The sequence below is a fragment of the Anguilla anguilla genome, chromosome 6, assembly GCF_013347855.1.
Source record: "Anguilla anguilla isolate fAngAng1 chromosome 6, fAngAng1.pri, whole genome shotgun sequence".
NCBI lineage: Eukaryota > Metazoa > Chordata > Actinopteri > Anguilliformes > Anguillidae > Anguilla > Anguilla anguilla.
In genome coordinates this window covers 6,017,528-6,032,246 of record NC_049206.1, presented here as the reverse complement: position 1 = coordinate 6,032,246, position 14,719 = coordinate 6,017,528, and the positions used below count along the sequence as shown (strand labels likewise).

General features: G+C 47.3%; 2 protein-coding genes across 8 annotated transcripts in view; one reads left to right on the top strand and one right to left on the bottom strand.

The window, feature by feature from the left end:
- clcn2a (chloride channel, voltage-sensitive 2a) overlaps positions 1-2,532 on the bottom strand; it is a 36,739-nt gene extending 34,207 nt beyond the window's left edge. For 3 of the 4 annotated variants that reach the window (XM_035421606.1, XM_035421610.1, XM_035421608.1), the window contains exon 1: positions 2,400-2,532. The gene's annotated coding sequence lies outside the window, so the exon portion shown is untranslated. The remainder of the gene's footprint in view (positions 1-2,399) is intronic. The other variant, XM_035421611.1, reaches the window with a different exon arrangement.
- Positions 2,533-3,493: 961 nt separating this feature from the next.
- On the top strand, positions 3,494-14,231 carry thpo (thrombopoietin). 4 transcript variants are annotated; one of them, XM_035421616.1, is made up of 5 exons: positions 3,494-3,662; positions 9,726-9,856; positions 10,644-10,730; positions 11,228-11,290; positions 12,335-14,231. In XM_035421616.1, the coding sequence occupies exons 1-5, from the start codon at positions 3,521-3,523 to the stop codon at positions 12,494-12,496; spliced, it is 585 nt and encodes a 194-aa protein (XP_035277507.1). In that variant the 5' UTR covers positions 3,494-3,520; the 3' UTR covers positions 12,497-14,231. The 4 variants fall into 4 exon arrangements, with proteins under 4 accessions (XP_035277507.1, XP_035277506.1, XP_035277509.1 ...); XM_035421615.1 differs by having other exon boundaries at positions 11,228-11,392; XM_035421618.1 differs by lacking the exon at positions 3,494-3,662 and adding an exon at positions 7,463-7,597 and having other exon boundaries at positions 11,228-11,392.
- Positions 14,232-14,719: the final 488 nt, after the last annotated feature.

Here is a 14,719-nt window from a genome sequence, read left to right as displayed (position 1 = left end):
TATGAAGTTACGCGGGAGGTGAAAATGAACAGAAATAAATACGGAGTTTGTTTTCCCTGGGGATCCGGAGGCCTGCCGGGCCACGAGCGGCCCACGTTCCCCCCCCCCCGCCGCAGGTAAAAACCCTGCGCTTCCCAGGTGCAACACCGGCTGTCGCCGTGACAACAGGTCGTGACCCGTCTCAGGCGCCTCTCAGGGGGTTCTGGGGAGAGAGGTTTGCTCAAACAAGGGCAGCGACCTCCCCCCCAAAAGCCCTGTTGCCAATACGGAGGTGAGGACCCACTGAACAAACAAGAGGGCGTAGGAGAGGGATTAGTTTCTGCGTGTGTGTGTGTGTGTTCATGTGTCTCTGCATGTGTATGTGTGTGTGTGTGTGTGTAGGTGTATGTGTGTGTGTGTGTGTGTGTGTGTGTGCATGTGTCTCTGCATGTGCGTGTGTGTGTGTGTGTGTGTGCGTGTGTGTGTGTGTGTGTAGGTGTGTGTAGGTGCATGTGTGTGTGTATGTGGTGCGCACTGGCATACGTACGTGGGCATGCACATCTCCGTGCCCACATGCAAGCATGCTGTTATGTGTCTGTGTGCCTGCATGTGTATGACAGTGTTCGTGTGTGCGAATCAGAGAAAGAAAGATTAGAGGAAAGAGAGGAAGAGAAAGAAGGAGAGAGAGAGAGAGAGGGGAGGGGCAAAGAGACAGACCGAGAGAATAAGGACATCCACCCGCACAACAGAGAACCACTGCGTATTAACTGATAAAAAGAGCAATGGTGAGGAGCTTCTCTCTCTCTCTCTCTCTCTCTCTCTCTCTCTCTCTCTCTCTTTCTCTCTCTCCACCCCCACACCTCTCTCCCTCTTTTCCCACACAGAGATCCAGCCTGATTCCCTGCCTGCACCCCCCCCCCCCCGCCCCCCCCTCCCCCCCCCGCCCCCCCGCGCGCTGTCTGTGCCAGAGAAGACGTCACAGTTTTGCATTTTAAAGAGAGCCCCAGCGATGTCACCCGCCCGCGGAGGACCGAGCCATGGCGGGGTGAGTCAACGCGCGCCGCTCGACTTCCGCGCGACTTTGCCGAGCGTCACGGCCTGGATTCTTACCGCGCTCACTCCCCCCGCCCCCCTCCACCCCCCCGGCCCCACCCCCCCGCACACACACACCTACAGGTGCGCATCTGTGCCACAGTTCAGTGTTTTCTCTATGTAAGAGTGTCAGATTTGTTTAAAGTGAGTGTAAGCTGCGTGGAAGGTGTGTCCAAGGTGAGTTTCTCTATGTGCATAAGGTGTGTGTATGGTGAGTTTGCGATGCATGCAAAGTGTGTGTAAGCAAGGTGTGTGTAAGGTGAGTGTAAGATGTGTGTAAAATGTACGGAAGGTGTGTGTAGGGTATATCTAAGGTGAGTTTCTGATGTGCATAAGGTGAGTGTAAGATGGGTGTAAGGTGCGTGTAAGGTGAGTGTAAGGTGTGTCACTGAGGCAAAACCCCTCTGTTCCTCAAAACATTCTCCCTGGAACCAGGTGCTCCACAGCCTCCAGCACTGACACACTGGCACAGTTTTCACCACCAGAACTTTCTAGATCCTTCACCCAAGGCCTTAAGGATGTTTGCGCTCATCCTCAAACGCAGAAGTTTTCTAGTCTTGGTGTATACGTAACATTGAGAACAAAAAAGCTACATTGAACTGTCAGACATTCAATATAGGGATAAAGTAGTATTGGGGGGGGGGGGGGGGGGGGGGGTAAAATAAAAGTAACATTTCAGAATTTGGGGGAAAAAAATTATGCTGAAAATAAAGACCGCGACAGAGAGACAGAAAGACAAACAGACTGACTGACAAACATGATCGCGAAGGACATACGGCTCTCACATGAAATTACTGAATTCCTGTCCCGTTTCACCGGTTTAAGGCTTTAAAAGGCTTTTCATGAAATGATTAAAGAGTGTTCAAATCTCATTCATGAAATATAAAAATCAGTACAAAAAAAGATAAAAGGTATATATATATTTGTATTTTTAAAACCACGTAGGCCGATATAAGTCTTCTATATATTTTTGAGCCATCAAAACAACAGAACGCAGTCGTGTACGAATCGACTTGTTTCATTTCTTTAGGAATACGGACTTGTTGCAAGTTCGAATAGCCTACACGTCGGAATCCTCTTTTAACCTTGAGCTTAGCCCGAAATCGCACTAAGTAGGCTACCCGGCAACATATTAACGGATAATGTAGAATCCCGATAATGCTGTCACTAAATTCACAATTTCGTAACAACGTCCTGAAATAATATGGATGTCAATTTTATATGGGCTATTTTGCCGACAAGGACGTGAGACTGCGGGTATCCAAGGTGCTGAACGCATGTTGTGGCGATGGATGTTGAAAAGATTGATCGGCTATACTGGTACTTACGTTTCTTCTTCTGGTGCCTCCGTGCGCGACAGTCCTAATTATAATCCCCAAGCCGGTACCTGTACCTCCTCCATCCCTCGCTCGCTCACATAGAAAAGCGTGGAAGGAATTGATAATGCACGCGCGTCCCACAGGCTGCTATGGGTAACGGACGGACGATTTTAAGCGAAGTTCACCTTAGTTTCGCATCGATTTCCGTCCCATAGAACAGGTGGTGTCAGAACCCTTTTCCCGTCATACAAAACGCGGATCAGAATTCCCCTGCCGCTGTTACTGGGTGGCAGGGTTTCTTGACTCGAATTGTGTAGCCCATTTCTTCTAAACTTCCAAACGTCTTTCTCTGGGATCCGGCTCTTCAACAATGTCACGCAGGGTACGTGGCTCCGTCTGACCGCCTGTCCGTTTCCAGGGAAAGGGAATGAGCCGGTAGCCCGGCGCTGACTTCGTGTTGCAATGCGGGTTCTGACCGTGACCGTCACCTTCGCGTTTGTGTGTAGATCCAAACGCAATTGCAGCTTGAACAGGTGTTATTTCTTCTCTGCCATTTCACGTTCTTAAAGCGCTCAGCAAATCAGAATTGACGAGTACTTCGCTTTGGTTTCCGTATTGCCTTATCTTTCCACAGTACCGGAGCAACATGTACGCATGAAGTTTAATACGTCTTCAAGGGGCACTGTGGAGTGGACAAGGGGTAAAACAAGATACAAAACAATCCTGTCTGTAGTAAATCGCATGCCCCATAGTTATGAGCTGTCCATGGTATGGCGATGATTTCAGTTACCTCGAGCAGAGATTTCTTGCACTTGGAATGGTTGCGTTGCTGCGTAGCACCGCCGTGACGCCTGGGATGCAGCAGAGCGAATGGTCCAAAAAGACTGCGAAGGCAGGCGCAGCTCGATTCTATATTCTTTTGAATTTAGCCTTGGCTGGGGAGCAGGGCAGAAGCGGGATCACATCCGCGCGCCTGATCAACAGGGGACATGCGGACAAGTGGGCTTCCGGCTATAAGATCAGTTTGGTGCGATCAGAGTCGTGTGTGCCGAGTTATCCCGCTCATTGGAGCAGAAGAGAAGCCAGCAGGTGGCACGAGGGTACTTCGATGAGTGCTGGAGCGCGTGACAATGCACCGCAGTATTCGCCAACACAGACGGAGATTTTTGAAACTCAAGGGAGTCGTCGCACACCTCCTGCAGATAACACGACTGGGAAGTCAAACAGTTCTACAGACCTACAGTTCACCGAATCTACATATATTTGTCCAAGGTACGGGCATCCAAGGGCATCCGTCCGGGCCTTGCAGTTCCACTGTTGGTGCGCAGTGGTAATTAAATAGGTCGTTGGCGGTTGTATTGTCTTTGTGAATTAATTGTATTCTGGGCACAGCGCGATCGATGACCAATTCGCGAAGGGTATTTCGGGGAATTTTAGCGTGAGTAATAGTTTATCAGTCCTGTGTGCACATTTCACTTGACGAGTAAACAAACAAAAGGCAAATGCAAAAATGCATTAATGGTTTACTGACGGGTGTTAACTGCTGCTCTGTTGTTTCCTTTAGCATGGATTGTTCACAAATGAACAGTCAGTGAGTATCTAGACTTGGTTATAGCCATTGTTGTCATTTGTGGAGTTTGCATTTGGACTCAGAGGCATACACCACTGCGAAGATCAGAAGACTAACTATGGCTGAAAAACAACTAATCTGTAAACAGAGAGGATAATAATTGTGCAGAAGGATAGGACAGAACCTGGGTATATCAAGTGCACCAGTTTGGAAAGTCTTGAAAAAGAAAGAATCCACTGGTGGTCTGAGAAACGAACAACGTACATGTTGGAGAAGGAAGACACCTGCAGTGGATTACAAACAATTCCTAAGAGCTGTGAAGAAAAACCATGAAACAATGGTCAGTGACATCGCCAGCAGTCTCCAGAGGACAGGGGTGAAAATATCACTGGCCACTGTTCGTGAAATGTTTTCGGAGTAGAATTATTGAGGCTACCCTGCAAGATGCAAAACCCCTCATCAGCAGCACGAATCAAATGGTCGGATTAGAATTCATTACATTCATTTTTTTTTTTTCCACCAAAAAAAAAATACAGAGACAAGCCAGACAAGCGTTCTGTAACAAAGCTTTATGGACAGATGAGATCAAAACAAACCGTTGGAAGGCCAAAAGTGTGGAGAAAGGAAGGAACAGCCCATGGTCTCCCCCTCATCTCTGAAATATGGAGGGGGTAGTGTCATGGCTCGAGCATGTATGGCAACTTCTGGAACAGGCTCACTCATCTTTAATGATGATGCAATGCAGGATGTGCAGCAGTAGGATGAACGACTGGAACTGTATGTACAAGGTAATGGCTATGCACAAAGAAATTCCTCCAAACTTATTGACCAGTGTTTCACCCTGCAGCAGGACAATGGAAGTGAGTAAAATCCAACAAGGTGCCCTTTGGTACAAGGGTGATGAAGTTGATGAAAAAAGATAGCGACCAAGGCACTCTTGTTGTGAAAAAGTGAAAAGCCTTTACTGTATGGCTAATGCACAGCAAAGGTTAAAAACATGCACCTACGTGTTGCGGCATGCTGGCCTTCATAAGGGTGACTAACCAGTAGTGAGGAAAAAGATGAAATTTATATAAGAAATGACATCATAGGCTCATTACCATAACAGATTGAGCAGGTGACTAGAAATGGAGGAAAAAACCCACGTATTGACAAAATCTAAACTACAATATGGTAAATGGACTGCATTTATATAGCGCTTTTATCCAAAGCGCTTTACAATTGATGCCTCTCATTCACCAGAGCAGTTAGGTGTCTTGCTCAGGGACACTTCGACATGCCCGGGGGGGGTGGATCGAACCGGCAATGCTTTTGCGCGACAACCGCTTTTACCTCCTGAGCTATGTCGCCCCAATATATGAAATACCATACAGTAAGTAAAGTAGCAGAACACACCACATGAAACAATTTAAAAAAATGTTCATAAACACATGAGCTCATGTTCCCCCAAAAGAAAGTCAAAACAAAACAAATTATAAGAAAGGAGAATAATCAATTTCCTCATTGAGACCTGGAAACAGCATAGCTGTTTCTGTAACATGTAAATACCATGGAATAAAATCTGATCGTCTGTACATTTGTCTCATATTCATCTTTTGATGTAAAATCCAAATGCATTAGGTAAATGGCAAAAGTGACTAATTTCACTCTACTTGTTCCCATACTTTTCGGAGGGCGCTCTCGTGGAGAGAAGGGAAAAAAACGCATTACATTATCACCCCACGAGGGGGAGGCCTTCACCACATTAAACGCGAAAGAGCATTAGCACAGATATCACGTTGATTTTTGTGATAAAAACCTCTCTGACAGGGACGTTCTCACCGCGGCCTATATCAGCGCATGACTCATGCGCGCGAGCCTGTTCCGTCAGGCCTTTCCCACTGGCGCAGTAGCCTGCTCGCTGTCATTGTTCTCACAAAAGCGTGACGCGGCTCGTATAAGAATGCAATTCGAAATGCTGGATCGTGGATCGGTTGTCAGGGACATAAATTAGGCTACCCAAAAAAGCCAGGTCGACATCCTGCAGTTCCTTCTACGCATCCTGTTTTCCTGCAGCTCGCGACCTCTTTCCGGCTTCGCAGTTTTCTTCTCTCCCGATAATGCCCGTCACTGGACTCGTCTCAGCGGTCTGTTTCAATCGATCCTCGTTATCGTGCGTGTTGCCTAAAAAAGAACTAGTCACTTCTCACTCTGTGCCAATCAAAGCAGATTAAACTGTTCATCCTGTTTTCAACGTCACCCTGAAGAGGGGCTTGGAATAGATTTTGAGTCAGCCAGGGGGAGGGGGGGGGGTGGCGTTATAAAAGAAGCTACGTGACCGATCTCACAATGAGAAGGCTACGGCTACAGATTAGAGAGTTACCGGACAGCCCAATAGGATCAGCCGTTTGCGATGTTTCTTCATTACACAGTTGTGCTGCCTGTAGCCGTTCGGCAATACTGCCATACAATATGGCCTGTGACGTCATGTGAAGTTCCGGGACACAAGCAGGGGTGTCATATGGCGGCGGGGGAGGGAGGGAGGGGGGGGGGGGGAGTTGGAGAATGATTCCAAAATTGTGCTGTAATTGTGCAGGGATTTGGTGGCCTGGGGTGGTGGGGCCCAACGTAAGATGTTTTCATGGGTCCAACAATCCCCGGCGGCACGCTGCGTGGCGCGAAAGTCTGAGAGGTGAATGTGGAATCCTGCGGATGCACGTCAGCAGGTGTTCCGGGGGTTGAGCTCGCCCGGGAGCCTCCCAGGTCTTCATTTGAAGGGGGACTTCTACACTGACCGCAGTCAATTACAGTGGCTGGCTTATTGGCCAAGCTGGGCTCCCATTTACAGTGAGTGGCTTAGTAGCCTACCCCTGTTAGAACATTGTAACTGCAGGTGTCAGACATTCCATTCTATGCCAGCAGCAGCGACATTTTTAAAATAGTTCATGGTTTCTATTTAGCGGAACCTTAAAAAAGCGTCTCCTTCCCAGTGGTGGAGGCCTCTGTCTTAGGATATCAGGAACGTCAACGAAGTCTGGCTATTGCTGCCGTTAATGATCAAAAGTCACCAAAACGGTCGTCAAATACTTTATGGGCTCCATGAATGAAACGAAAATAATAATACAAACAAGATTTTACGCACCCGTGTCTGCTGCACTGACGTGACCCTGGCATTGACCATTTTTGGGCATGTTCCAGGGTCCGATCAATAATTTCTCTCAGCACTGCACGTCGCAACTTTAAAATAAAATATTAACTTTGCTTACACTTTTTTTTTTTTTTTTCTCCATAGAAGTTATATGGAACCTTTGTCAGAAGTGTTCCATTTGTAGGCTACTTTAGATAATTGCAAGCATATGAGCGAATATGCGTGCACTGAATGGGGAATAAAAATCCTTGATCTTCCCCTTTTCGTCATTTTCGGTAACCTCCTCCACAACCGGAAATCCGAGCCGCTCAGAGAGAATAAGATACAAAAAAAAAAAAAAAAAACACCCACCCACCCCCGCGATTCACTATGTCCCCCCCATCGCGACTCACAAATCACAGCGGCAGAGGGAAGCGGCGGGGCTGAACCGTGGCTCGGATCAATGCGGGGGTGTCTAGCTTTTGACGCGCACGCCTCTCAGCGCGTGGAGATTTCTACGGCCGGAGCGGGGTGAGAGCCGAACATTTTAATGGAAAGTGGGCGCGTTATTAAGTATACGGTGACAGACCTGTTGCGCAGGGGTCGAGCCGGGGATGGATTTAAGTAGTGAGTATATAAACTTTTCCTGAGAGGCTCAACGTGTACTGTTTGTGTTTCGGACGCATGATACCTTGCCAAAGCGCCGAAGTACCACGCGAAATTACCTAAAATGTAATTTAATTGCAAGGCACTCTTCGGTGTTAAATTGTAAACAACAACATAAAAACTGTTTTCCTTGTTGTATCTATACCATAATTGGTGTCATGTGCCGTGCATAATTTAGAAGCGTCGTAATGATGTGCACGTGCAAAATTGTTGTGTCTCTAATGTAATGCACTTTTGCGTGACGGAGAAGACAAGCAGATGACGCCGCATCATCAAAAGAAATTAAATTAGACTTAAGCCAACTCTACGGCTGTTGCGTCGCCAAACGCATCTTGTACATTATTTTATACACCGCTGGCCTGAGAAAACTGACATTAAATATGAATTAGTATTGGAATCTAAAATGGAAAATAAAACACGTATCTTCTTAGGAAAATAGAACGGAAACTGCTGAGAGTATTCAACGTGCGTTTACAGATAGGAAGTCATCCTTATGGTGGAAGTGCAAGATGTCAGTACATCCCGTACTGTACTGGCAATGACCTGGCTTTCACCCTAATTATCTTGAATCTGGTTGGTCAGCATGCAGGGGTTCTTTAACAAAGCCTTTCAAACGTTGGCCCTGGGGTACTTTTCAAAATAAAGATAAAAACAGGGAAGAAAAATGGACTGAAAAAGACATATAAGCAACGGCATTAAAAACATGAAAACAGACAACGGTGGTGACAAAAATGGCGACACCAAAGCCAAAGACGGTGAGCTTCAGCCAAAAAAAGGAACGAAAGGCGAAAGAAAAGAAAGTTTATGGAAGGGAGATTTCAGAAGGAGGTTTTAAAAGGTAGACGTGTATTGAGCTTGTCAGATCTCTTCGGGTAGATGGTCCCAGAGTCCTGGGGGTGATTACGAAGAAGCCACTTCCGTTTCAGCTTTTTATTTTTCGCCCGGGTTTCTTCTGACACGTCAAGATGGTGTTTGGTCCGTCCATTCTCTGACTTATGCAAGTCCAGTTCTCTTGGAACTGAGCAGATGCTATGACTGTACTGCAATAAAGTCACACCTGATATCCCTCTGTTGCAAGGCCAAGAGTACTGTCAACACAGCTGTGTTAAGAAACTGCTGTTTACCTTTAGATAGAAATAACATATTTGGTTAAAATGCTGCCAAAAACAATTTCCTTGTTCAGAATTCTATTTCAGCTGCGTAGAGCAGAGGTCAGAGCAGCAGTGTGGAGCAGCGGTCAGAGCAGCAGTGTGGAGCAGTGGTTGCAGCAGCAGTATGGAGCAGTGGTTAGAGCAGCAGTGTGGAGCAGCGGTCAGAGCAGCAGTGTGGAGCAGTGGTCAGAGCAGCAGTGTGGAGCAGTGGCCAGAGCAGCAGTGTGGAGCAGTGGTTAGAGCAGCAGAGTGGAGCAGCGGTCAGAGCAGCAGTGTGGAGCAGCGGTCAGAGCAGCAATGTGGAGCAGCGGTCAGAGCAGCAGTGTGGAGCAGTGGTCAGAGCAGCAGTGTGGAGCAGTGGTCAGAGCAGCAGTGTGGAGCAGTGGTTAGAGCAGCAGAGTGGAGCAGCGGTCAGAGCAGCAGTGTGGAGCAGCGGTCAGAGCAGCAATGTGGAGCAGCGGTCAGAGCAGCAGTGTGGATAAGTGGTCAGAGCAGCAGTGTGGAGCAGTGGTTAGAGCAGCAGTGTGGATAAGTGGTCAGAGCAGCAGTGTGGAGCAGCGGTCAGAGCAGCAGTGTGGAGCAGTGGTTAGAGCAGCAGTTTAGAGCAGTGCTCAGAGCAGCAGTGTGTTCTGTGACCTTGTTGCCTCTTGTTACCTCGGTTCAGATTTTCTTTGATAGGTTTTCCCTGGTAGTTCAACTCTAATTTATTTTGTACAGCAGTTGGGCCTGTGGTGTGACCAAAGCTGGATTTTACAACGTAACTTCAGCATTGACTAGGCTGCCACACCAACACGCCAACCCCGGGTTCGCTGAGGATTAATCTCCCCTCTGTCATCGTCTAGGACTCCTGCTTCTGCTGCTCTCCATGGCTGCCTCCGATATCCCGGGTGTTCAGGCCAGACCAATCGACTTTGTGTGCGACGGCCACGCCAGGAGGGACCTGAACACGGTGAAGGAGCTGGAGTCCGGCATGGTGAGCCTGCCGGGCATCCCCGGTGCCGGTGCCGCCGAAACCGGCGCACGGGGCGCAGGCGGGCGTGGCTTTGGGCACGGGCCCACAGCTGCCCGTCCCGTCTTAGCCCTGTATTTCAGCCCAAAAAAAAAAAAAAAAGTTTATTTAAAAAAGGGTTGTCCCGTACGTCCACACTATAAAAATAAAGACGCAGTGGTTGGTACATTTTTATTCTTTACGGAAAAAAATTTCCCAAATGTTCCGTGAAAGTAAAACAATGTTCCATTTGGGCCGTTAATAAGTGTCTTTTTACAAGCGAAGAGGTACAAATGTATTATGTATTTTGCTGGCTTAGTGACAAGCCTTCATAGGCACTTTTTTTGTACCTTTTTTTTCTCCCCTGAGAGTACGGGATGCTGTTTGTGCCACCCTTTCCCACACTCTACATATTTCACATGCCATCGATGAACTGCAGCTGCCACCCACGGCAGAAAAACTAAACTGCTCTTGTGAATAACCTGCTTCATTCTGGGCACTGCGAGCACACATAGTGGTAATTAGCAGGACTCAAACAAAATGTACTTCTGTTCCGTATTCACGCGAAGGAATGTAGGCAAAACCCTGAGTAACTCATTTTGTCTGTGGCCCATTCTCAGCACGTTGTGACATTTGCTTATGGCTCTCTGTCCGTTCGTCTGTCTGTCTGTATGTCTGTCCGTCTGTCCGTCCATCTGTCTGTCTGTCTGTCTGTCTGTCCGTCTGTCTGTCTGTATGTCTCTCGATCCACATGTCTGCCTGTCTGTCTCAGGGAGAATGCAGTGGTTCGGCTCTACTCCCCTTACCAATCACCTTGCCCTGTATGAAGACTCACAAAGCATCGTGGGATAGGAAATCAGTGAGTCCCCAAAATACCTCAATCGCCTCCCCTTTCCCCCTGTCCCCACCCCGCCCTCGTACAACTACTATTCTGTTTTACCTGTGTGTCTGTCTGGTGTGTGTGTGTGTGTGTGTGTGTGTGTATGCTTGCGTGCATGTGTGTGTGTGTGTGCATGTGTGTGCGTGCGTGCGTGCGTGTGTGTATGCGTGTGCGTGCGTGCGTGCGTGTGTGTATGCGTGTGCGTGCGTGCGTGCGTGTGTGCTTGCGTGTGTGTGTGTGTGTGTGTGTGTGTGTGCATGTGTGTGCGTGTGTGCGTGTGCGTGCGTGTGTGTGTGCGTGCGTGCATGTGTGTGTGTGCGTGCGTGTGTGTGTGTGTGTGTGCGTGCGTGCATATGTGTGTGTGTGTGTGTGTATGTGTGTATGCGTGTGCGTGCGTGCGTGCATATGTGTGTGTGTGTGGGTGTGTGTGTGTGTGTCTCTGCGTGTGTGTGTGTGTGTGTGTGTGTGTTCCCCAGGTGCAGCAGAAGAGGGGGGACATTGTGGCTGCTCTGAGGGCTCTGGCGCAGGGTGTGCGGGAGGTGAGGTCACTGCTCCTGCCCGAGTGCCAGGCCTCCCTGCTGGAGAGACTGGAGCGCAGCGTCACCAACTACCTGCACATCCTCACACACCTGGAGCTCACCGTAAGAGCCACACACACCTGAGCACACACACAAGCACACACACACCGGAACACACACGCACACACACACACACACCGGAACACACACACACACACACACACATACACGCAGACACACACACATACACACACACACCGGAACACACGCACACAAGCACACACACACACACACAGGTGCACACACACACACACACAAACACGCACACGCACACGCGCACATACACACACATACCACGTACACACACACACACACACACCTGTGTGATGTTCATTTAGCCAGTCACAACATCTTCTTGTGAAGAGATTTGACGCATCATCCCCACGGGGGGGGACCTGCGCTCCCCTCAAACCCCGGGGAGATGCTCCGATGAGAAGGCCCGCGTTAAACAGCCTGGCGTTATCTCTGCAGGGGAACGACGAGCTGAGCTAGACGGGCGCGGCTCTCCTGCTGTCAGGCGCACGCTCCTTTCTTTTCGCGGATAGCAAAATTTCTGTCCTCCAAACGCCCTCAAACGCCCTCAAACGTCTCTCCGTCCTCCGTCAGTTTAAACCCCCTTGAAGATCCCGCCACACCGCCACGTTCTCCGCCACTGACGCACGTGCACAGACCCGCTAGAACATCAGATTCCCAATTGGGAAGGGAAGATGTTTTTTGCTTTTTCGTTTTCATAAAGAAATACGCTACACGGCCAAAAGTATGTGGACACCTGACGTCCGACATATCCAAAAATGGGTATTAATATGGAGGTGGTCCACCCTTTTGCTGCTGTAACAACCTTGACTCTTTTGGGAAGGCTTTTTTTTTTTTTTACTAGATTTTGGAGCATTGCTGCGAGGATTTGTTTCCATTTCTGCCGGAAGAGCATTAGTGAGGTCAGGCAGTGATGGGGTGATTATTGTTGATTGTGTTTTTTTTTTTGGGGGGTGGGGGCACGTTCCGCAGGGTGAAGACGATAGTTTGGTGGCAGCTTGCCCCGGCCACCCAACCAGGAACCTGGGCGACGTGTTCTGGAGCTTCAGCCGGCTGCTGACCGGCAAGCTGGAGTGGCTCGCGGCAGAGCTGAGCGCCGGGTGTCACGCGGAGGGGAAGACCTCCAACCTCTGACCTTCGACCTTCGACCTTCGACCTTGCAGGTGGATTGCTGGGAAGCCGTGTTTCCGGCGGGGGCCTCCTGGTATTACTGTCGGGCAACTCAAGCTGCTGAGAGTCTTGGACTGATATGCCGCCTCTGGCTTCGTCGCCGCAACCTGCCTTTTTAAATGGGGGAAACTGCGCCCTCTGCTGGTCATGAGTCAGATGGACAGCAAATCACTGCACCTTTTGGCAATTCATGGAGAACAGCTATGATGTGAGAGATTTTGCCTTAAATATGAACCAAAAAAAGGGACTTGCTGACCTAAAACTCATATTTATGCACATGTTAATAGTTCAGATTATTTTTTGAGCTTCATTTAAAAATGTATGTGACCACAATCGTGGTAAAAAGTGGTGAAAAAAAAAAAACTCAAAAGTCAAAAGACAATTTGAAAAAAGAGGCTGATCTCTTGTAATGCACTGAAATAAGGACAGTCCTGGAGGGCTGTCTGAGATGGTGGTGACTGTGGACTCTTTGCTAATTTATTTTATATTTTTTCGTTGGGGGGGACGCTGGATAGAATTTCTATAGGCCAATCAGAACAGATGGGATGAGGGACGTTCAGCCTATCAACAGCTTTTTTTTAAAAACCCTTTAATGTATAAGTTCACAAATACATGATTAGAATGCTCTTAACTGAATATTCCAATGCTGATGTAATGCAGTGGGAGTTCTAGAACTAGTTCTAGTTCTCCCAAAAATAGCCCTGCTCTTCAAAGGGTTCAAATCCAGCCTCAGGGGGTAAAGTCCCAACGACTTCCTTGACAGAAGGTTCCCTGTATTTCGAATGCTCTTGGAGGAAACATGTATGTTCACTCCCGACTGAACAATCAACAGCTAAACGGATAAAACTAATAGACAACATGATGTGATGGTGCACTGGGGATGGATGGGCGGTTCATGGTTTTTAGGAAGGGGGGTAAGGAATTTTAGGAGGAAGTCTTAATTGAGACGGATTACCTGGAATTGTCTGTCTGCAATGCAAGCAGAACTGGAAGAGAACAGGAATTAATGTAGCATGTGTTCGACATGGTATGCCTGTATTTTTACTGTATATTGAATCCTCTATTGTAATTGTTTTATACTCTCATTTTGAAAAATGTTTATATTGAGGTATAAAAATATTCTTTTATAAAAGTTACACTGCTGACAATATATGAATGGCATTATTGTCCATACAATTGTAACTATATTGGTATTTATTGCACATTATATATTGAAGCATTTAAAATGTTAATATAGAATTGTTAAGGCCTAAATAGGTATATTTTCACTTAGATGGTACATGTTTGACATCTGCTTTATAGTTAGGCCATCAGCTGAACTTTATACTGTTTTATAACAATGTGCTTTATTGGAAATGTGCTACTGAAAGCATCTACAGCGTGTTCATGTTTTAAAAAATTGAGAGGGAAACCTGGGACAACGAATCTTTGGATCATTTCCGGAAAAACAAACGAATGTTGCATTCACACAGATTTCTTTATTCAAAGACAATAAAATGCATTCAAGTGTAATGCGTTTTCTCTTCGCGGTGCCTTGACATGTAGGAATTGAGAATTTACCGGAGATCCAGCCTCGGTTGTCAGGTTTTCGTTATGGGATTAATTATGAATTGATATTCATGTTTTCATGTTATTAATGAATCGATATTTTCCCTGCGAAACAATAACATTTGCTGCCAATTAAAAATAATTACTTTGAGCTGCTAGTGATTTGTACGCTTTAAACTTTCTCTAAACTGCCACTAGATGGCGGTACTGGACCAAACTTGGTACCAGTTTTATGTCAAGTGGATAAATCAAATTGAGCTGGATAGCTGGGCGAGACCTACTTAACTTAAAGTTAATTGCTTTCATTATTTATTTTTGTTTGAAGATGGTTCGACTGCTGAAATGTCACATCATACAACTTGAAGCAGGCGCGTAAGTAATTAAGCATAATTAATAGGGAATTCAATATGATTGTAAAAGTATTCCAATCAAACTCCAAACAGCTGGCTTGTCAACAGCTTCGAGGTCGTGGAAATAAGTATAACTTGATTGGAAGAGAAGCTTAGGTCACATGATTCCAGACCCCGCAAAAACTCCACAAATATCACATGACTGGACCACCTTGCAGGCTGAGCAAGTGGGGAGGCACGCAGCGCCGCACGGAACTTTAATTAAATCGGCAGCTGTCCTCATGCTTGC

Coding starts and splice junctions, on each gene's coding strand:
- thpo (XM_035421615.1), top strand. CDS start 3,521: ATGCACCGCAGTATTCGCCAACACAGACGGAGATTTTTGAAACTCAAG. Junction 9,857..10,643: donor AGGAGCTGGAGTCCGGCATG/GTGAGCCTGCCG, acceptor TGTCTGTCTCAG/GGAGAATGCAGTGGTTCGGC. Junction 11,393..12,334: donor TCACACACCTGGAGCTCACC/GTAAGAGCCACA, acceptor CACGTTCCGCAG/GGTGAAGACGATAGTTTGGT.